At 43.0% G+C, this 23,505-nt stretch overlaps 1 protein-coding gene across 4 annotated transcripts in view; it reads right to left on the reverse strand.

Annotated features, from left to right (window-relative positions):
* Positions 1 to 10,892: 10,892 nt before the first annotated feature.
* Positions 10,893 to 23,505, reverse strand: part of LOC123769473 (cardioacceleratory peptide receptor) — a 46,767-nt gene continuing 34,154 nt past the window's right edge. For 3 of the 4 annotated variants that reach the window (XM_069335226.1, XM_069335191.1, XM_069335292.1), the window contains 2 exons: positions 15,849 to 16,027; positions 12,879 to 13,015 (listed from right to left, as the gene is read on the reverse strand). In XM_069335226.1, the coding sequence (XP_069191327.1) occupies positions 15,937 to 16,027 (91 nt within the window). In that variant the 3' untranslated portion in view covers positions 12,879 to 13,015; positions 15,849 to 15,936. Of the gene's footprint in view, positions 13,016 to 15,848; positions 16,028 to 23,505 lie in introns of all 4 variants that reach the window. The other variant, XM_045760776.2, reaches the window with a different exon arrangement.

Genomic DNA, 23,505 nt, shown 5'->3' on the forward strand with positions numbered 1-23,505 from the left:
TAATTTTAACATTCTGTTTATTCAAAATAGGAATTTTCTCAAATATAAATTTTAATGTTATTATATATTAGCATATTGCGCATATTAATGCATTGGTTAGGTTAGGTGTTCAGATTCTGTTGGCGATTATTTGTATTTGTAGTACGTGGGTGAAGCATTTTTCAGCATTGTGGTTCGAACAAAAGTCGTCAGTGAAGCACTTGTTCCGGTAGTGTTCAGACGTCATCAGTTGTGAGTCGTGTGAAAACAGCTTTTCATTCCTAAACAACGGGTTTGGCGGGTAGATGGGAATAACTTTTGGCCTTTGTTTATGAGGCTGGACCACGAGATTAAAGGTGTTCGAACACACACTGATAACACCGAAACAATGGTTCGAAACATCTTCCACTTTCAGTCTTGCAATGAGCATTTTCCGAACTTCTTGATCTGGACGGTAGAGTGACGGTCTCGCTTCATGCTGGTCGGCGTTCAATGCCCGACCGTCCAAGTGATTGGGCACCATTCCTCCCCCCCACTTTCCCATCCCAAATCCTGATCCTGACCCCATTCCAAGTGCTACATAGTCGTAATGGCTTGGCGCTTTCCCCCAGATAGTTCCCTTCCCTTTCCTTTCTTACAATGTAAACATTATTTAACATTCTCTATGTATGACAAGAATGTGGCTATAAATGTATTATACATAATATTGAGTGTATGTTGTATGCGTTTACAAATATATGCTTTTACAGAAATATAAGTATTAACAATGTACACTTGGGAGATGCTTCACAACCTCACAGGTTGTGACAGGAGCCCCAGCGAGCGTTCAGGTTGTGACTGGAGCCCCAGCGAGCGTTCAAGTTGTGACTGGAGCCCCAGCGAGCGTTCAGGTTGTGACCGGAGCCCCAGCGAGCGTTCAGGTTGTGACAGGAGCCCCAGCGAGCGTTCAGATTGTGACAGGAGCCCCAGCGAGCGTTCAGGTTGTGACCGGAGCCCCAGCGAGCGTTCAGGTTGTGACAGGAGCCCCAGCGAGCGTTCAGGTTGTGACTGGAGCCCCAGCGAGCGTTCAAGTTGTGACTGGAGCCCCAGCGAGCGTTCAGGTTGTGACCGGAGCCCCAGCGAGCGTTCAGGTTGTGACAGGAGCCCCAGCGAGCGTTCAGATTGTGACAGGAGCCCCAGCGAGCGTTCAGGTTGTGACCGGAGCCCCAGCGAGCGTTCAGGTTGTGACAGGAGCCCCAGCGAGCGTTCAGATTGTGACAGGAGCCCCAGCGAGCGTTCAGGTTGTGACTGGAGCCCCAGCGAGCGTTCAGGTTTTGACCGGAGCCCCAGCGAGCGTTCAGGTTGTGACAGGAGCCCCAGCGAGCGTTCAGATTGTGACAGGAGCCCCAGCGAGCGTTCCTCACACCGCTCCGAGACAGGACACGCTGCTGAGTTCAGGATTAGCGGTCCCTTGCTGCTGACTATGTAATCTATGGGACCACCCTCGAGTCGTTTGACAGTCTTAACTAAGCTGTATTAAGCTGTGCTTGTTTTATTACCGTCAGCTATAATGTTATCATGCAACTTTGGTTTAGTACAGACGGCTTCCATAGGTGGCTTTCAGTTTTCTCACAGCTTACTATTAGCTGTTGTTAGTTTAGCTACTTATATATATATATATATATATATATATGTGTGTGTGTGTGTGTGTGTGTGTGTGTGTGTGTGTGTGTGTGTGTGTGTGTGTGTGTGCGTGTGTGTGTGTGTGTGTGTCCTGTCGGGCCGGGACAAACCTGCTTACAGCCTCCTCACACTTTTGGGTGACATAGTCCATCATGTCTTGTATCGATTTGGTTCTGAGTTCTGTGTCTCATTGTATATCCCTTAGGAATTTATTCATCTCCTCATAGTTTCCCAGTTCTTTTTTTGGGGGAGATAATTCCTAGCTCAACCAGATACTCAAAGCTCAAAACACTATGACCACTCAATCCCAGAGGGGCTTCCAACTTAACTTCCCTTATATCCGACTCATTTAGACTAAATATCAGATCAAGCAAGGCTGGTTCGTCCTCTCTTCTCATTCTTGTCGGTCCCTTGACGTGTTGACTTAGAAAGTTTCTTGTTGCCACGTCCAACAGCTTAACTCTTCTTGTGTCTGGTCTTCCACGTGGGTCTCTGTTCCCCCAATCTATCTTCCCATGTTTGAAGTCTCCCATGATTAGTAGTCTGGATCCATTCCTGCTAGCCACAGAAGCTGCTCTCTCTCTTATATTGATAGTGGCCATGTTGTTTCTATCATATTCCTGTCTGGGTCTTCTGTCGTTCGGTGGGGGGTTATATATGACTACTATTATAATTTTCTGTCCTCCAGTTGCTATGGTGCCTGATATGTAGTCACTGAAACCTTCACAGTTCTGATTTACCATCTCTTTAAAACTCCAACCTTTTCTTATCAGCAAAGCTACACCACCTCCTCCTCTCCCTTCTCTCTCTTTCCTCACTACATAGTAGTCCTGTGGAAACACTGCATTTGTTATGGTTTTCGTTAGCTTTGTTTTTGTGAGTGCTATTATGTCTGGGTTTTCTTTTAGTGTCCATTCTCCGAGTTCACTTGTTTTATTTGTAATCCCATCTATGTTAGTGTACATTGCCTTGAAGCTCACTTTCTTCTGTTCATTTTCTAGTCCCTTTCTTGGCGAGCATTTTACTGGTGGGGAAAGCTGTTCCCTGGGTGAGAAGATCTGTGAGGTGGTTTGCAGGGTCTCAGAGGATTTTAGGGTGGGGGTTCAAGGGAAGGGGGGACAGGTAGGGTGTGGGTTAAGGAGATAGGGGGAACATGGAGGATACGGGGTGAGGGGGAGGAGGGATAGGGAGGGTATGGGATGAAGGGGGGGGGACAGGGGAGGAAAGGCGGGAGGGGGGACATGGTTGGAATGAGGGAGGTGTGATAGGGTCAGAATGAGGTGGGGGGGGGGGGGGGGTTAGCATTTGGGTGGGGGCAGGTAGGGTGAGGGGAAGGGAGTGTGTGTGTGTACTCACCTATTTGTGCATGCGGGGGTTGAGCTTTGGCTCTTTGGTCCCGCCTCTCAACTGTCAATCAACTGGTGTACAGATTCCTGAGCCTACTGGGCTCTATCATATCTACATTTAAAACTGTGTATGGAGTCAGCCTCCTCCACATCACTTCCTAGTGCATTCCATCCGTTAACTACTCTGCCCCTGAAAAATTTCCTTCTAACGTCCCAGTGGCTCATGTGGGTACTCAGTTTCCACCTGTGTCCCCTTGTTTGCGTCACACCAGTGTTGAACAGTTTATCCTTGTTTACCCGGTCGATTCCCCTGAGGATTTTGTAGGTTGTGATCATGTCTCCCCTTACTCTTTTGTCTTCCAGTGTCGTAAGGTGCATTTCCCGCAGCGTTTCCTCGTAACTCATGCCTCTTAATTCTGGGACTAGTCTAGTTGCATACCTTTGTACTTTTTTCAGCTTCGTCTTGTGCTTGACAAGGTACGGGCTCCATGCTGGGGCCGCATACTCCAGGATTGGTCTTACATATGTGGTGTACAAGATTCTGAATGATTCCTTACACTGGTTCCTGAACGCTGTTCTGATGTTAGCCAGCCTCGCATATGCTGCAGACGTTATTCTTTTTATGCGGGCTTCAGGAGACAGGTTTGGTGTGATATCAACTCCTAGATCTTTCTCTCTGTCCGTTTCATTAAGTACTTCATCTCCTATTCTGTATCCTGTGTCTGGCTTCCTGTTTCCACTGCCTAGTTTCATTACTTTGCATTTACTCGGGTTGAACTTCAACAGCCATTTCTTGGACCATTCATTCAGTCTGTCTAGGTCATCTTGTAGCCTCCTACTATCATTCTCTGTTTCAATCCTCCTCATAATTTTTCCATCTTCGGCAAAAATTGAGAGAAACGATTCTATTCCCTCTAGGAGATCATTTACATATATCAGAAACAGTATAGGTCAAAGGACTGACCCCTGCGGGACTTCACTCGTAACGTCTCGCCAATCTGAGACCTCACCCCTCACACTGACTCGTTGTCTCCTGTAGCTTAGGTACTCCTTTATCCAATGGAGTACCTTCCCTTTCACTCCAGCCTGCATCTCCAGCTTTTTCATTAGCCTCTTGTGTGGTACTGTACCAAAGGTTTTCTGACAATCCAAAAATATGCAGTCTGCCCACCCTTCTCTTTCTTGCCTTATTTTTGTTGCCTGGTCGTAGAATTCAAGTAATCCTGTGAGGCAGCACCTGCCATCCCTGAACCCATGTTGATGCTGTGTTACAAAGTTCTTTCGCTCTAGGTGCTCCACTAGCTTTCTTCGCACAATCTTCTCCATCAGCTTGCATGGTATGCAGGTTAGGGACACTGGCCTGTAGTTCAGTGCCTGCTGTCTATCCCCTTTCTTGTATATCGGGACTACGTTAGCTGCTTTCCAAATATCTGGCAGTTTCCCTGTTGCCAGTGATTTGTTACACACTATGGAGAGTGATAGGCACAGTTCTTCTGCTCCTTCCTTTAGTATCCAAGGGGATATTCCATCTGGGCCTATAGCCTTTGTCACATCCAACTCTAGTATGCACTTCCTTACTTCCCCGCTGGTAATCTCAAACTCTTCCAGTGGTTCCTGGTTAGCTATTCCCTCACTTATCTCTGGAATTTCTCGTTTGTAGTGAATCCTTCTGCCCTTGTCCTTAATTTCATAACCTGTTCCTTTACTGTTGCTTTTCTCCTGATGTGGCTATGCAGCAATTTAGGCTGAGTCTTTGCCTTGCTTGCGATGTCATTTTCGCATTGTCTTTCTGCCTCTCTTCTCATCCTGACATATTCATTCCTGGCATTCTGGTATCTTTCTCTGCTCTCAAGTGTCCTGTTATTCCAGTAGTTTCTCCATGCCCTTTTACTTTGCTGCTTAGCTAGCCTACATCTCTGATTAAACCATGGGTTTCTCATCTTCATTTCACTGTTTTCCTTTTGGACTGGGACAAACTTGTTTGCTGCGTCCTTGCACTTCTGCGTGATGTAGTCCATCATATCTTGGGCCGTCTTTCCCGTGAGCTCTGTTTCCCATGCTATATCTGTTAGGAATTTTCTTATCTCCTCATAGTTTCCCTTTCGGTATGCTAACCCGTGTGTGCTAACTAACTAATCATGGTAACACACACAATTGCATGTGTGTGTGTGTGTGTGTGTGTGTGTGTGTGTGTGTGTGTGTGAGTGTGAGTGTGAGTGTGAGAGTGTGTGTGTGTGTGTGTGTGTGTGTGTGTGTGTGTGTGTGTGTGTGTGTGAGTGTGAGTGTGAGAGTGTGTGTGTGTGTGTGTGTGTGTGTGTGTGTGTGTGTGTGTGTGTGTGTGTGTGTGTGTGTGTGTGTGTGTGTGTGTGTGATCTGTGGTAAGTTTTTAACAGCCCTTAAGTGGTTGTGATCAGAGACGTGTAATTGACATTTGAATGACTTTTCTGTTGCTGACACAATGTATAAAGCTTCCGTATTTCTTTTAACTGAGGAATTATTTTGAGCTGTTGTGTACGTTTTTCTAGGTGTAGTTCGCGTTTTCAGTGGTTTGTTTTTGTACTCTACATTGTTGCCTTTTTTTTGCATCTTTTTAGGCTAAGGTTAAAGCTTTTGTGTTTGTTACGTGAATGTCTTATTTACATAATTTCCCACTTAGTTATGGTTGGCGTGCATGGTCATACTACACATAGAAATCACAATTGCGTGATGCATCAAATGAACAAATGAACACGGCCCTTGTGGATTTGTTCATGGTCATCCTAGACTCCTGGAACACCTCCAGGAGTTCAACTGCATTCACTGATATCATCATTTATTTGTCCTATTTAGTCAAAATCCCTGGAAACACAATCGGAAACTCTCTCTATTTTCCGCTTGTTACAACTTGTAATAAAGTTGTTACATCTTGGCTTAACGTGTTTATGACGTATTAGAACGTTGTTACAACTTGCTATATTGGTTGTTATATCTGGTTAGGTGTTAAAACTTGTTCGAACGTTGTACCAACGTCGTAGTTTCGGTGTGTGTTTGGCGGGAAAGTATCAGTGATTAGTGAAGCACCTCCAGTAAGCCCTTTTTGTACTTTTAATTTTATAGAGTCCGGAAAAAATATAACTAAAGACAAAATTTAAACATTTCTGGGCCTAGTATAAAACTTATCAGGACTAAGATAGGGTTATTAGGCCTAGGATTACTAGGAGAGGTTAGGTTAGGTCTTATATGTGAATTGACATGACAAATAACAAAACATTTGACCAACTTTAATAATACAAAAGTCAACGTTTTGACGGTCCATCACAACATTTTGGTACCTTCGATCAAATAGTTACTACAAGTACCTTCTTTTTAGGAGGCTGGGCTTTGCACGGCTATCATTTAGCTTTGGGTTGATCTTCCACATCTCATGTAAATTGTTTGAACTCCAGAGAAAGTGAGAGACGTCTAGCTGCCTTCAGCTGTAGTTAGTGCATTGAGCTTCTTTCGTCTTGTATTCGTAAACGTGATGCTTGAATGAATTGAAAGCCTGATGGAGAAATTTTGTTATTCCAATGTCAGTTTGAGCTGTGGGGAGCAGATGTCAGTGAGAGATGGAAGGTATGTCTCAGCCTTCGTCTTAGCCTGTCTGATTATCTAGAACCAAATTCACAAAGCAGTTACGCAAGTACTTACAAACGTGTACATATTTTCTCAATCTTTATCGGCTTTGTTTAGAATTATTAAACAGTTTACAAGCATAAAAACTTCCCAATCAACTGTTATTATTGCTATAAACAGTCTCCTGGTGCTTCGGAGCCCATTAACAGTCTAATAATTGTAAAAAAAGCCGCCAAAGATTGAGAAAAGATGTACACGTTCGTAAGTACTCGAGTAACTGCTTCGTGAATCTGGCCCCTGGCTTTCTGTCTGCCTGTCTCGTCGCCTGTCCGTCTCACTGTTAGTTTTATCGACTAAAGTACGACTTAGACCACTTAACCACTACATGCTCAACAACAATGAAACCCGAGATTAAACTGAATCCTCCAGGCGGGGATCCTGTGGCTTCCACTGAAGTCAAGTCAGGGGTTTCACTCATTGCCTCCAAGCACTCTTGACTGTGGTTAAGTGGTCTAAGGCGTGTGCTTGCGAGTACGCAGCTGGAAAGTTCGAATCCTCAAGGCTCCTACTGATTTTTCCATTCATTCATTTCCATGTTATTGTGGTTCTTTTTCCATTATTATTATTATTATTATTATTATTATTATTATTATTATAATTTACTAATAAAAAGTACTGATATAGGCTCCATTCTCTCATGAGTTAATTTAAGTTTCTTGTTTCCTGACTCACGGGATATATATATACTCATATATACTCATGTGGATGATTAGCTACAGGGAAGGTGATGCCTTCCTCATTGATCTCATGAGGAAGAGGACGCCAGAGGAAAGATGATAACTTACTCATCAAACTCGGCAACATATTGACGAGAACAAACAAGAACAAACAAGAACAAACAAGAACAAACAAGAACAAACAAGAACAAACAACAAGACTAACTGGGAGGCAAAAGATTCCCTTCTTCCCCCCCCCTTGAGCCCCCTGGCCGGCTGGTTGTATAGTGAGGGTGTATAGTGAGGGTGTATAGTGAGGGTGTATAGTGAGGGTGTATAGTGAGGGTGTATAGTGAGGGTGTAGAGTGAGGGTGTATAGTAAGTGTGTATAGTGAGGGTGTATAGTGAGGGTGTATAGTGAGGGTGTATAGTGAGGGTGTATAGTGAGGGTGTATAGTAAGTGTGTATAGTGAGGGTGTATAGTGAGGGTGTATAGTGAGGGTGTATAGTGAGGGTGTATAGTGAGGGTGTATAGTGAGGGTGTATAGTGAGGGTGTATAGTAAGTGTGTATAGTGAGGGTGTATAGTGAGGGTGTATAGTGAGGGTGTATAGTGAGGGTGTATAGTGAGGGTGTATAGTAAGGGTGTATAGTGAGTGTGTATAGTGAGGGTGTATAGTGAGGGTGTATAGTGAGTGTGTATAGTGTGTATAGTGAGTGTGTATAGTGAGTGTGTATAGTGAGTGTGCATAGTGAGTGTGTATAGTGAGTGTGTATAGTGAGGGTGTATAGTGAGTGTGTATAGTGAGTGTGTATAGTGAGTGTGTATAGTGAGTGTGTATAGTGAGTGTGTATAGTGAGTGTGTATAGTGAGGGTGTATAGTGAGGGTGTATAGTGAGTGTGTATAGTGAGTGTGTATAGTGAGTGTGTATAGTGAGTGTGTATAGTGAGTGTGTATAGTGAGTGTGTATAGTGAGGGTGTATAGTGAGAGTGTATAGTGAGGGTGTATAGTGAGGGTGTATAGTGAGTGTGTATAGTGAGTGTGTATAGTGAGGGTGTATAGTGAGGGTGTGTAGTGAGTGTGTATAGTGAGTGTGTATAGTGAGTGTGTATAGTGAGTGTGTATAGTGAGGGTGTATAGTGAGGGTGTATAGTGAGGGTGTATAGTGAGTGTGTATAGTGAGTGTGTATAGTGAGGGTGTATAGTGAGGGTGTATAGTGAGTGTGTATAGTGAGTGTGTATAGTGAGTGTGTATAGTGAGTGTGTATAGTGAGTGTGTATAGTGAGTGTGTATAGTGAGTGTGTATAGTGAGGGTGTATAGTGAGGGTGTATAGTGAGTGTGTATAGTGAGGGTGTATAGTGAGTGTGTATAGTGAGTGTGTATAGTGAGTGTGTATAGTGAGGGTGTATAGTGAGTGTGTATAGTGAGGGTGTATAGTGAGGGTGTATAGTGAGGGTGTATAGTGAGTGTGTATAGTGAGGGTGTATAGTGAGGGTGTATAGTGAGTGTGTATAGTGAGGGTGTATAGTGAGGGTGTACAGTGAGGGTGTATAGTGAGGGTGTATAGTGAGTGTGTATAGTGAGTGTGTATAGTGAGGGTGATGGTGGTACAGTGTGAGGCAGTGTAGTGGTGAGTCAGGGAGGATCAATACAGTAGTGAGTCACGATGGGTCAATACAGTAGTGAGTCACGATGGGTCAATACAGTAGTGAGTCAGGGATGGTCAATACAGTAGTGAGTCAGGAATGGTCAATACAGAAGTGAGTCAGGAATGGTCAATACAGTAGTGAGTCAGGGATGGTCAATACAGTAGTGAGTCAGGGATGGTCAATACAGTAGTGAGTCAGGAATGGTCAATACAGTGGTGAGTCAGGGATGGGTCAATACAGTAGTGAGTCAGGGATGGTCAATACAGTAGTGAGTCAGGGATGGTCAATACAGTAGTGAGTCAGGGATGGTCAATACAGTAGTGAGTCAGGAATGGTCAATACAGTAGTGAGTCAGGGATGGTCAATACAGTAGTGAGTCAGGAATGGTCAATACAGTGGTGAGTCAGGGATGGGTCAATACAGTAGTGAGTCAGGGATGGTCAATACAGTAGTGAGTCAGGGATGGTCAATACAGTAGTGAGTCAGGGATGGTCAATACAGTAGTGAGTCAGGAATGGTCAATACAGTGGTGAGTCAGGGATGGGTCAATACAGTAGTGAGTCAGGGATGGTCAATACAGTAGTGAGTCAGGGATGGTCAATACAGTAGTGAGTCAGGAATGGTCAATACAGTGGTGAGTCAGGGATGGGTCAATACAGTAGTGAGTCAGAAATGGTCAATACAGTAGTGAGTCAGAAATGGTCAATACAGTAGAGGGTCAGGAATGGTCAATACAGTAGTGAGTCAGAAATGGTCAATACAGTAGAGGGTCAGGAATGGTCAATACAGTAGTGAGTCAGAAATGGTCAATACAGTAGTGAGTCAGGAATGGTCAATACAGTAGTGAGTCAGAGATGAGTCAGTACAATAGTAAACTTCTCCAAAGAATTTTCTCATTAATATTATTAATATTATCATCATTATTATTGCTGTTTTTGACCTGCCAGATGAATAGAAAACAGCGGTCTGGACCACAAGTGTTGTCTTAAACTCTACGGGAATCACACGCAACATTTTACTAGGTGCTTCCTGACTCTGAACACCTGGAGTGGGTTGTGGGTGTTGTGGGACATATGTTGTGGTTCCTGGGATGACATCTGCTGTGGTTCCTGGGATGACATCTGTTGTGGTTCCTGGGATGACATGTGCTGTGGTTCCTGGGATGACATGTGCTGTGGTTCCTGGGATGACATCTGCTGTGGTTCCTGGGATGACATGTGCTGTGGTTCCTGGGATGACATCTGCTGTCGTTCCTGGGATGACATCTGCTGTGGTTCCTGGGATGACATCTGCTGTGGTTCCTGGGATGACATCTGCTGTGGTTCCTGGGAATGACATCTGTTGTGGTTCCTGGGATGACATCTGCTGTGGTTCCTGGGATGACATCTGCTGTGGTTCCTGGGATGACATCTGTTGTGGTTCCTGGGATGACATGTGCTGTGGTTCCTGGGATGACATGTGCTGTGGTTCCTGGGATGACATCTGCTGTGGTTCCTGGGAATGACATCTGTTGTGGTTCCTGGGATGACATCTGCTGTGGTTCCTGGGATGACATCTGCTGTGGTTCCTGGGAATGACATCTGTTGTGGTTCCTGGGATGACATCTGCTGTGGTTCCTGGGATGACATCTGCTGTGGTTCCTGGGATGACATCTGCTGTGGTTCCTGGGATGACATCTGCTGTGGTTCCTGGGATGACATCTGCTGTGGTTCCTGGGATGACATCTGCTGTGGTTCCTGGCATGACATCTGCTGTGGCTCGATCAGATCTATTACCTGTGTGCTTTCATGATCAATAATATTTTCTTTGACCAGTTCCGAGATAAGAAAATATTGACCCCTTTAAGTGACAGTGTTGATCAAGGGAGTGAGATGCTTGCCTTCGTCAGCAGTAAGAAAATGATAATAATAAGAAAAAGAATAATAGAATTAAATAAAAAAGATTTCGAGCACTATTTTAACACGAGTAAAATAAACAATAAGAACATGAAGAACATTAGCAATAAAAATAACAAATAACAACATTATTAATAACAACAGCAATAGGAATAAAGTAATAGTGATAATAATGAAAATTAAAGTGATAATTACAAATAAGTGACCATTATCTCGTCTACCTCGTAAAGTGCCCTTTCTCAAAGGAGTAACTCATAGAAAAGTACCTCGAAAGCCGAGTTTAAGTAACATCTCAATTCAGTGCTTGATTCCGCTCCCTGCTATAAGTGCCATAAGTAGAGCCCCCTCTGTCACATGAAGCTGCTCTTAAGTACAATTCAATACCTAGAGCGACAGTCTCGCTTCATGCAGGTCGGCGTTCAATCCCCGACCATCCAAGTGGTTGGGCACCATTCCTTTCCCCCCCCTGTCCCATCCCTAATCCTTATCCTGACCCTTTCCCAGTGCTATATAGTCATAATGACTTGGCGCTTCCTCCTGATAGTTCCCCTTCTCCTCCTTCCTGGCAATGCTGCTGGACTATAGTGACCACATCTTGCCAGACGAAGCAACAGCTCACTGGTTGTGCATCTTGCAAGCAATGTTCTCTTTAATTACATTTCTTCAAGACTGTCAAATAAATACATCACCCCTACCTATCATCCGGGGTGCAAAATACACTCATACACGTTTGTATATGTGTGTAGTTCAATTCTACAATACATCAGAGGACAGGGCGAGAACAGCATACATACCCACGCAAGTCAGTGTAAGTAAATATGCTAGCCACTTATTGTAAGTGTTGTTCGTAGTCAAGTTGCCCAGGAAGTATAGTGAGGATGTAGCTGAGGGAACTTACTTTTATATTTACACTTTACAGACCTCTCGATCCCTGTCCGTCGGTTTTAAGTTAAAAACACAATTGTAAGTTAGAACTTAAGTACGGATGAAGAATCTCACTTAAATCACATAAACACATCCATATAAGTATATACCCTGTGAGAGAGAGAGAGAGTGAGAGAGAGAGAAAGAGAGAGAGAGAGAGAGAGAGAGAGAGAGAGAGAGAGAGAGAGAGAGAGAGAGAGAGAGAGAGAGAGAGAGAGAGTGTGAGTGAGAGAGAGAGAGAGTGAGAGAGAGAGTGAGAAACAATCTAAGAAAGACAAGTATTATCGTTTTACTTTTGATTCACAACGACATGAACTCCTGATCTGGGCATCGTCGTTCACGCCTCTAAATAGTCGTTATAAATGTCTTCTGGAAACGACACGATCGTAATTCCTAACCCCAGTCTGCAGGAAACTGTCGCTTTACACCTCTGTGGCAACTCGGGATTGTCGTACGTCCCCACACGACCACTATCTCCCACCGTAAGGATCCGTGACACCAATGGGTTCACGTGTCGTTTTCACGTGCACGACCGGTCGTTTACTTCACCTTTTGGTTCAACCCAACAGATCATTGCATGCGTGAGTTGATGCACCGTGTCTCACAACACGACAGCCTGTCGCTCTCAACGACAAAACTTTACAAAATTGTCGTCCTCTTCATACATCTCGTAACAACACCCAGATATTTTCGTCGTCGGTTCTACAAGACAAGGCGCTTTACATGCGTGTCGTTTATACCATTATACACGACGTGCCTCAGAGTTAAGCACGTAGCCGCCGTGTATTATTGCTCTGCACGACAGAACACGTCCACTTCTCTGTTTGCTGTTCTCTCTCAACACGACACATTGTTCACCTCTGTACACGACGAGAGACCTGACGAAGCCAGAGCCCATGGAGGGGTTGCTGTCGTCTCTATCACACGAACAGTGGATCCACCAGTCGCCTGCCGTCCCAGTTAAACGACAGATCCTGTGACCTTGCCACCCACCACGACGATAACGACACTCTTGGCTAAGGATGTCACCCCCCTCCTCGAAGATCCAAAGGAGGAGGAAGAGGAGGAGGAGGAATCTGCCATCGGCGCATCCCCCTACACGACAGATCCCCGGATCAAGGTGTCGTGGCTGCGCTTGGTATTGTATGTGAGGAGCTCGGTGTTGAGGTACTCCCTGGGTAGTGTGGTCGTCGTGGCTAGGGACGACCCTTGGTTCAGCTCCGCCCCTGCTCTTATTGGGTGATACCTGGTGCAGGAGCCGCCAGGGGCCAGGGGAGAGAAGGTGTGGGTTAGTGGGCTGACCAGAACACAGCCACTGGCAGGCTTCATTGGTGGAGGGGGGGGGGGGGCAATAGTGAAGATGGGAGGAGGGTGAGGGCCATAGTGAAGGTGGGAGAGAGGGGGCGCCATAGTGAAGATGGGAGAGAGAGAGAGGGGGGGGGGGGAAGGGCAATAGTGAAGATTGGAAGGAAAGAAAATTAAGTCACAATATAACACATGGAAGGAAAGGAGAAGATAATACAACAGTCTGAAGTGAAAGAAGGCGATAAATACATCAACAGTTGGAAGTTGGACATAATACATCAACAGGTAGAAGGGGAAAAGGAGGAGACACTATAACAACAGGAAGGAATGGAGGAAACAATATATATATCAAGAACATAAAGAGTTTATTCCCCCGTATTGGTTACATTAATAACATAACACTGAGACAAGGGGTGACAGTCTCGATAAAACCAGTTGTCTCAGCTATAATAACTATCTCAGTATAACTGTGATCAAGTAATCTTAGTAAGGATAAGCTTATGAGGATTCCTGTAATTTAATTGCCTCAGTTGATTTGGTATCGGGCTTAAAGCCTATCAACCTCTGGGGCGTTATTAAGGTCACCACAATACATTACTGATCAACCAGCAGGTATATTTTAGTCCTGAACACATATATATATATATATATATATATATATATATATATATATATATATATATATATATATATATATATATATATATATACATATATATATATATATATATATATATATATATATATATATATATATATATATATATATATATATATATATATATATATATATATTCAGGTTACTCAGTAACAAGTAATTCTGTTGCAACAGTAATATTAAATAACTGCAATATAGCTATGCAATCGTCTCTGAAACTATAATTATTTCAGCAGTGTTGCAAGGTGTTGCGTCAGCAGTAATAACTCTGACGTTGTTGTAAAATATTCACTCAAGTTATCAGACATATTAAGACACAAATGCCAAAAACGTGGATTTTTATTACTAAGCTCGTTACAAAGGCAGTTAATTAATCATGAGCAATGGTTTAATTAGATTAAGTTGGGACAGTGTGTGTGTGTGTGTGTGTGTGTGTGTGTGTGTGTGCTCACCTATTACCACTCGCCTATTTGTGCCTGCAGGATCGAGCGTTGGCTCTTGGATCCCGCCTTTCTAGCCTTTGGTTGTTGAAAGCAATGACACATGTCCTTCTCTATCATACTTAGTTTTAAAGCTATGAATAGTGTTTGTTTCCACAATGTGCTCCTTTAGTTCATTCCATTTCCCCCACTACTCTCACGCCAATAGAAAACTTTCTAACATCTCTATGACTCATTTGTTCCCAGCTTCCACCCATGTTCCCTTGCTCTGTTGGTATTTCATGGGAACATTTCGTCTATATCAAGTCTGTCAATCCCCCTTAAGTACTTTGTACGCTGCTCTCATATCTCCCTGCTCCCTCCATTTTTTTAACGTCGTCAGGTTTAGTTCCTTCAGTCGCTCTTCATATCCCATCCCATGCAACTCTGGAACTAGCCTCGTCCCAATTTTTTTTAACCTTTTCCAGTTTCCTAATGTGTTTCTTTAGGTGGGGGCTCCATGATGGGGCTGCATACTCTAAGACTGGCCACACGTAGTCAGTTGAAAGCGCTCTGAATGCCACCTTACTTAGGTTTCTGAATGACGTTCTAACTTTTGCCAGTGAAGAGTACTCTGCTGTCGTTATCCGATTTATATGTGTCTCAGAATTTAGATTTGGTGTTACATCCACTCTCAGGTCCCTGTCTTGAATCGTCACAGGTAGGCAGTTCCCCTTCATTGCGTACTGTCCCTTTAGTCTCCTGTCACCTAGTCCCATTTCCATAACTTTACACTTGCTCGTGTTGAACTCCAGTAGCCTTTAATCTGATCATCTCAGCAGAAGTCCTCTTGGAGTATCCTACAATCCTCATCTGTCACAACTCGTCTCATTAATTTTGCGTCATCCGCGAACATGGACTTGTAGGACTCGTCTCCTGTAGACATGTCTTACACGTATATTAGAAATAGAACTGGTCCCAGCACCGATCCTTGAGGTACTCCACTCGTTACGGCTCGCCCGTCAGACATCTCATGAGTGTTTATGTGTGTGTACTCACCCAGTTGTACTCACCTAGTTACACTAACCTAGTTGGCCTTGCGGGGGTTGAGCTCTGGCTCATTTGTCCCGCCTCTCAACTATCAATCAACTGATTCCTGAGCCTACTTGGCTCTATCATATCTACATTTGAAACTGTGTAAGGAGTCAGCTTCCACCACATCTGTGAATATGTGTGTGTGTGTGTGTGTGCGCGCGTGTGTGTGTGTGTGTGTGTGTGTGTGTGTGTGTGTGTGTATGCATGCGCGAGCACCAACTCACATATATCTGTGCACGACATAATCCACGCCAACCACGACGGCGCTGGTCAAACAAAACAGTTAGCAACAGTTAGCCTCCCCCCTCCCCCCCCCACGTTGAAGCAGAGAGTGACGCCACCAGCCTCCCTACCATCATCCCCAATCACTCCCTTTAGCCCCACCCCTTCATTCCCTTAGCACCCCCCCCCCTCTCCCATTACCCATCATCCCCCACCCCTTATATCCTACCCATCACCAACTACCCCTCATTAATCCAACTACAAGCCAAACAACCCTAAGAAGCCACCGTTTAGTATGGTTAATAAAGCCTCATGCGCTCAAACTCAAAATGGCTCCACCTTACTGAAGGAGCAGCCAACTCCTTGGGTCCAATACTCACTCCCTTGCCCTAGTCCCCTCCCCTTTCCTACCCGAGGGTAGCTGCCCCACCCTAAGGGTGGAGGGGCCAGAGGGAGACGACTACAAGGTCAACCCTTAAGGGTGACAGCCTCCGCACACTTGTCTAGGTATGGTCTTTTGAGATGGGGTCGTGGGAGAGGCTTGGTGGTGGACGAGGAGCTGCAAGATAGTCACCTCGTCATCATTCGTCATAATTACATTAATACAGAAATGAAAATTAAATGAATAAATAAATATGTAATATAATTTTAAGTTATATATATATATATATATATATATATATATATATATATATATATATATATATATATATATATATATATAAATATATATATATATATATATATATATATATATATATATATATATATATATATATATATATATATATATATATATATAAGTGGAGATTGGGAATGAAAGAAACAAACGGAATGAGAAACAAACAAACATACGACACATGCAATATGTGTAAAACATAATTAAATAGAATATTCAAATTGAACACAGTGTTTATATATATATAAAATAATAAAATAATGAAATATACTAATAAATGGGCCAAAAATATATAAATTGAAATATATAGCAATGGATTAGCCAAAAGTTTAATACTGATAAATAAACCACAACTTAAGTACTAATTCTTGAACCACAACTTCTGCACCAGTAAATTAGACATAACAAAAATGGGAGTAAATGAGAGACATAAGCAAGAGATGAGGAACACGAGGGACTTTTTTTGTTTTGTTTTTAATACGTGGTATAGAGATGGTGAGAGATGAAGATGCTGGGTGAGATGATGTCCCCTCTTGATCTCCGTCACCTCTCTCTACCATCTTCCTGACCTCAGTCACACCTTCACCTTCCTGACCTCAGTCCTGGCACTCGTTCACCCTACAAGCAGCCGGATGCTGCATCACTTAAGGGTGATGTAGAGATCTTACGGATGGACGTCTATTGCAGATCACATCTCTCAACGCTGTGGCTGACTGATGGATGGAATGGATGACGTGGGGGTTGTGAGCTGGTGAGGCTTGTCTGGGTAAGGTTTGTGGGTGTTTTGGTGAGTGAGTTTGGGTTGGGTGAGGTTTGAGTGGGTGCGGTTTGGATGGTTGAGGCTTGTGGGTGTTTGGATGAGTGGGATTTGTGAGTGAGTGTGTGAGGTTTGGTTTGAATTGAGGTTTGTTAGTGCTTGTTTTGATGTGGCTTGCGGGTGTTCGTGTGTTAGAATGGAAGGCGTTGGTTGAGGTTGAAAACAACGAACAATTTGATACATAACGGCTCGTGGATAACCAAGACGAAGTCTAGGGAAATATAATGCCACATATCGGATGTTTGGGAGGAAATTTAGAGACTCTTATTTGGATTGTGACGATCAGTGCTGCCCAGCATCAATGAATATATATATATATATATATATATATATATATATATATATATATATATATATATATATATATATTGTGACGATAATCTCTTTCAAGAGAGATTGAGCCTGCTCTTCCCTCCAAAGTACGTTACATTAACAGATATTATAGAAGATATATCCAGCAAGTATCTCCAAAACGTTTTGCCCAGAGAGCAAAACGTATCCAGCACACCGGCACACCTGCTCGCCTCTGCCACCGTTAACCGGCAAACTGCTTGTCCATCGCCTGACTGTCGCTGATTGGCTGGTGCACAGTCGCACCTGCCCCACCACCCTCCGCCACAAGTTGATGTCTGGGCAACAGCGGCCCAGAGAAGGCAGAATATCCCAGTGCTCTTTGCAGTTGACACGTCTCATTGGTAGACTAAGCCTTGGCTTACTTGTACTAAGGGAGGTGGCAGCTCGAAGCCAATATTCCGGCATCATCATTCTTATTTACTTTGCTATTACTCATTTGTCTTAACGTAACTTTTCATTTGCCAGTGATTATTCTTATTATTTTGTTTGTTGACTTGTCTTTTATATTTTATACTAAATTTTATTCATGTCTTGCTTTTCTAACGTAATTAAAATTTCATTGTTAAATTTACTTGTGTTTTGTGTGTCTTCCCATTACCTTACCACAGACGAAAGTTCCAGCTTTTCTCTTTTTTTTTCTTTATGTGACGAGGCCATGCCCCTAGCTTTTGAAACAGCCGAACACCAACGCTTTACCGTCACAATATATATATATATATATATATATATATATATATATATATATATATATATATATATATATATATATATATATATATATTCATAAGTGTTATAGGTCTCAATGCCATAAGACGTTTCTAATATATTTCAGGATGGAAACCTCAAATAATAATGAACATAAAAACAATATCTGAAATATCTAATGAAAAGTAATGAGAACAGTTAAACACAAAACATAAAACGGTAATAATTTTGTTGAGAATAAAATATTAATAACTACAAATACAGCATTACTATAATTGACAACTCTGTTACAATTTCATAAACTAATCATTGAGAACCTCTGAAGTGAATAGAACAATGCCTGTCGACACTCTAGGGATATTTAACCCAAGATTTTCCAGCTGCGGAATATCCTGGCACCTTAATTAACAGGATCAAACCGTCTTTAGGACAGTCTGCTCGGAACCAGTCTCACGCGACCGTCTAATATGAACACATTTCTCATGGCCTATCAACGAAAACATCTCAGACGAGCCAACGAAATCTTTCTCATCAGCGAAGTAAAAAAATATCAATTGCTTGACAGTCAACTTACGTGTTATTACAAGTCAATCAACGAATATTCTTTCAATGACAATTAGGACGCATTTCACTAGGAAATTATATGACATCTCTCTGGTTCATCAAATGACGTCTCTTACGATTCTAATTATCGATAAAAATTTACTGAAACAGCTGACGCAAACTATCTAAGTGTGAAAGTACCAACGAACCTGATAAAAAAATAGCACAAAAATGCTACTACTAATAATAATTATTATCAACAAAAACAACTTATCATAAAACATCACAAAAGTCATGAACGAATACATAAACAAAATGTATACAACCACGAACAAGAACATATTTCATGTTCTTCAATAACAAGAACATAATTAAGCAAATGAATAATCTAACAGATGCGCGACAAGCTGAACGATACTATGGATAAGTCAAGATAAGTTGACACACCTTGACCAGGGAACACAACACAACACAACACACAGCTTACGGAGAGGTCAGAGGTCAGCTGCATTGTTTATACATAAGAGAGATTCGGACCATGCAGCTGGCTGACTGGATTTATATATGTATAATATCTTTGTACATATATGGATATAAATTAAAATATATAAATGATTTACAATATATATATAAATTGTACAATATATAAGTTAGTTTGTAATATATATATATATATATATATATATATATATATATATATATATATATATATATATATATGCAGAATAACCACATATGAAAAATAGAAAATGCTTAACGCGTTTTCGGCTAATTCGCCTTCATCAGAGCAAAGTAGAATGAGGATAAGATTGCTGATCAGACCTTTATATCCGCCTGGGCAGAACACCTGACCACCAAAAATAAGTGGAGGAAAGGAATTATAAGAAAATTATAAGAATTATTATAAGAATAAGAATTATTATAAGAATTATAAGAATTTCCTCCACTTATTTTTGGTGGTCAGGTGTTCTGCCCAGGCGGATATAAAGGTCTGATCAGCAATCTTATCCTCATTCTACTTTGCTCTGATGAAGGCGAATTAGCCGAAAACGCGTTAAGCATTTTCTATTTTTCATATGTGGTTATTCTGCATACTTGGATCAGTGTTTTTGTGATCATTGTTGCATATATATATATATATATATATATATATATATATATATATATATATATATATATATATATATATATATATAATCACAAATAGAGATTGGATAAGAATACAATCGTAAAGTAACCCATGAATTAATGACCTTAAATGATGATGGTAATTGTGTATTTTATTAGTAGTAGTGTTATGTTGTCAGTGGTGGTGGTAGTGTTATGTTGTCAGTGGTGGTGGTAGTGTTATGTTGTCAGTGGTGGTGGTAGTGTTATGTTGTCAGTGGTGGTGGTAGTGTTATGTTGTCAGTGGTGGTGGTAGTGTTATGTTGTCAGTGGTGGTGGTAGTGTTATGTTGTCAGTGGTGGTAGTGTTATGTTGTCAGTGGTGGTGGTAGTGTTATGTTGTCAGTGGTGGTGGTAGTGTTATGTTGTCAGTGGTGGTAGTGTTATGTTGTCAGTGGTGGTGGTAGTGTTATGTTGTCAGTGGTGGTGGTAGTGTTATGTTGTCAGTGGTGGTGGTAGTGTTATGTTGTCAGTGGTGGTAGTGTTATGTTGTCAGTGGTGGTGGTAGTGTTATGTTGTCAGTGGTGGTAGTGTTATGTTGTCAGTGGTGGTGGTAGTGTTATGTTGTCAGTGGTGGTGGTAGTGTTATGTTGTCAGTGGTGGTGGTAGTGTTATGTTGTCAGTGGTGGTAGTGTTATGTTGTCAGTGGTGGTGGTAGTGTTATGTTGTCAGTGGTGGTGGTAGTGTTATGTTGTCAGTGGTGGTGGTAGTGTTATGTTGTCAGTGGTGGTGGTAGTGTTATGTTGTCAGTGGTGGTGGTAGTGTTATGTTGTCAGTGGTGGTAGTGTTATGTTGTCAGTGGTGGTGGTAGTGTTATGTTGTCAGTGGTGGTGGTAGTGTTATGTTGTCAGTGGTGGTAGTGTTATGTTGTCAGTGGTGGTGGTAGTGTTATGTTGTCAGTGGTGGTAGTGTTATGTTGTCAGTGGTGGTGGTAGTGTTATGTTGTCAGTGGTGGTAGTGTTATGTTGTCAGTGGTGGTAGTGTTATGTTGTCAGTGGTGGTAGTGTTATGTTGTCAGTGGTGGTGGTAGTGTTATGTTGTCAGTGGTGGTAGTGTTATGTTGTCAGTGGTGGTAGTGTTATGTTGTCAGTGGTGGTGGTAGTGTTATGTTGTCAGTGGTGGTAGTGTTATGTTGTCAGTGGTGGTGGTAGTGTTATGTTGTCAGTGGTGGTGGTGTTATGTTGTCAGTGGTGGTGGTAGTGTTATGTTGTCAGTGGTGGTAGTGTTATGTTGTCAGTGGTGGTGGTAGTGTTATGTTGTCAGTGGTGGTGGTAGTGTTATGTTGTCAGTGGTGGTAGTGTTATGTTGTCAGTGGTGGTAGTGTTATGTTGTCAGTGGTGGTAGTGTTATGTTGTCAGTGGTGGTGGTAGTGTTATGTTGTCAGTGGTGGTAGTGTTATGTTGTCAGTGGTGGTAGTGGTGGTAGTGTTATGTTGTCAGTGGTGGTGGTAGTGTTATGTTGTCAGTGGTGGTGGTAGTGTTATGTTGTCAGTGGTGGTGGTAGTGTTATGTTGTCAGTGGTGGTAGTGGTGGTAGTGCTATGTTGTCAGTGGTGGTAGTGTTATGTTGTCAGTGGTGGTGGTAGTGTTATGTTGTCAGTGGTGGTAGTGGTGGTAGTGCTATGTTGTCAGTGGTGGTAGTGGTGGTAGTGCTATGTTGTCAGTGGTGGTAGTGTTATGTTGTCAGTGGTGGTGGTAGTGTTATGTTGTCAGTGGTGGTAGTGGTGGTAGTGCTATGTTGTCAGTGGTGGTAGTGGTGGTAGTGCTATGTTGTCAGTGGTGGTAGTGTTATGTTGTCAGTGGCGGTAGTGTTATGTTGTCAGTGGTGGTGGTAGTGCTATGTTGTCAGTGGTGGTAGTGGTGTTATGTTGTCAGTGGTGGTAGTGGTGGTAGTGTTATGTTGTCAGTGGTGGTAGTGTTATGTTGTCAGTGGTGGTGGTAGTGTTATGTTGTCAGTGGTGGTGGTAGTGTTATGTTGTCAGTGGTGGTGGTAGTGTTATGTTGTCAGTGGTGGTGGTAGTGTTATGTTGTCAGTGGTGGTAGTGGTGGTAGTGTTATGTTGTCAGTGGTGGTGGTAGTGTTATGTTGTCAGTGGTGGTGGTAGTGTTATGTTGTCAGTGGTGGTAGTGGTGGTAGTGTTATGTTGTCAGTGGTGGTAGTGTTATGTTGTCAGTGGTGGTGGTAGTGTTATGTTGTCAGTGGTGGTAGTGGTGGTAGTGCTATGTTGTCAGTGGTGGTAGTGGTGGTAGTGCTATGTTATCAGTGGTGGTAGTGTTATGTTGTCAGTGGCGGTAGTGTTATGTTGTCAGTGGTGGTAGTGGTGGTAGTGCTATGTTGTCAGTGGTGGTAGTGGTGGTAGTGTTATGTTGTCAGTGGTGGTAGTGGTGGTAGTGCTATGTTGTCAGTGGTGGTAGTGGTGGTAGTGCTATGTTGTCAGTGGTGGTGGTACTGCTATGTTGTCAGTGGTGGTAGTGTTATGTTGTCAGTGGTGGTAGTGTTATGTTGTCAGTGGTGGTAGTGGTGGTAGTGTTATGTTGTCAGTGGTGGTGGTAGTGTTATGTTGTCAGTGGTGGTAGTGTTATGTTGTCAGTGGTGGTAGTGCTATGTTGTCAGTGGTGGTAGTGGTGGTAGTGCTATGTTGTCAGTGGTGGTGGTAGTGTTATGTTGTCAGTGGCGGTAGTGCTATGTTGTCAGTGGTGGTAGTGGTGGTAGTGCTATGTTGTCAGTGGTGGTGGTAGTGCTATGTTGTCAGTGGTGGTGGTAGTGTTATGTTGTCAGTGGTGGTAGTGCTATGTTGTCAGTGGTGGTAGTGGTGGTAGTGTTATGTTGTCAGTGGTGGTAGTGCTATGTTGTCAGTGGTGGTAGTGCTATGTTGTCAGTGGCGGTAGTGGTGGTAGTGCTATGTTGTCAGTGGCGGTAGTGGTGGTAGTGCTATGTTGTCAGTGGCGGTAGTGGTGGTAGTGCTATGTTGTCAGTGGCGGTAGTGGTGGTAGTGTTATGTTGTCAGTGGTGGTGGTAGTGCTATGTTGTCAGTGGTGGTGGTAGTGTTATGTTGTCAGTGGTGGTAGTGGTGGTAGTGCTATGTTGTCAGTGGTGGTGGTACTGCTATGTTGTCAGTGGTGGTAGTGGTGGTAGTGTTATGTTGTCAGTGGTGGTGGTAGTGTTATGTTGTCAGTGGTGGTAGTGTTATGTTGTCAGTGGTGGTAGTGGTGGTAGTGCTATGTTGTCAGTGGTGGTAGTGGTGGTAGTGCTATGTTGTCAGTGGTGGTAGTGGTGGTAGTGTTATGTTGTCAGTGGTGGTAGTGTTATGTTGTCAGTGGTGGTGGTAGTGTTATGTTGTCAGTGGTGGTGGTAGTGTTATGTTGTCAGTGGTGGTGGTAGTGTTATGTTGTCAGTGGTGGTGGTAGTGTTATGTTGTCAGTGGTGGTAGTGGTGGTAGTGCTATGTTGTCAGTGGTGGTAGTGGTGGTAGTGCTATGTTGTCAGTGGTGGTAGTGGTGGTAGTGTTATGTTGTCAGTGGTGGTAGTGTTATGTTGTCAGTGGTGGTGGTAGTGTTATGTTGTCAGTGGTGGTGGTAGTGTTATGTTGTCAGTGGTGGTGGTAGTGTTATGTTGTCAGTGGTGGTGGTAGTGCTATGTTGTCAGTGGTGGTGGTAGTGCTATGTTGTCAGTGGTGGTGGTAGTGTTATGTTGTCAGTGGTGGTGGTAGTGTTATGTTGTCAGTGGTGGTGGTAGTGTTATGTTGTCAGTGGTGGTGGTAGTGCTATGTTGTCAGT

This window comes from Procambarus clarkii, chromosome 1 (genome assembly GCF_040958095.1).
Source record: "Procambarus clarkii isolate CNS0578487 chromosome 1, FALCON_Pclarkii_2.0, whole genome shotgun sequence".
Taxonomy (NCBI): Eukaryota; Metazoa; Arthropoda; class Malacostraca; order Decapoda; family Cambaridae; genus Procambarus; species Procambarus clarkii.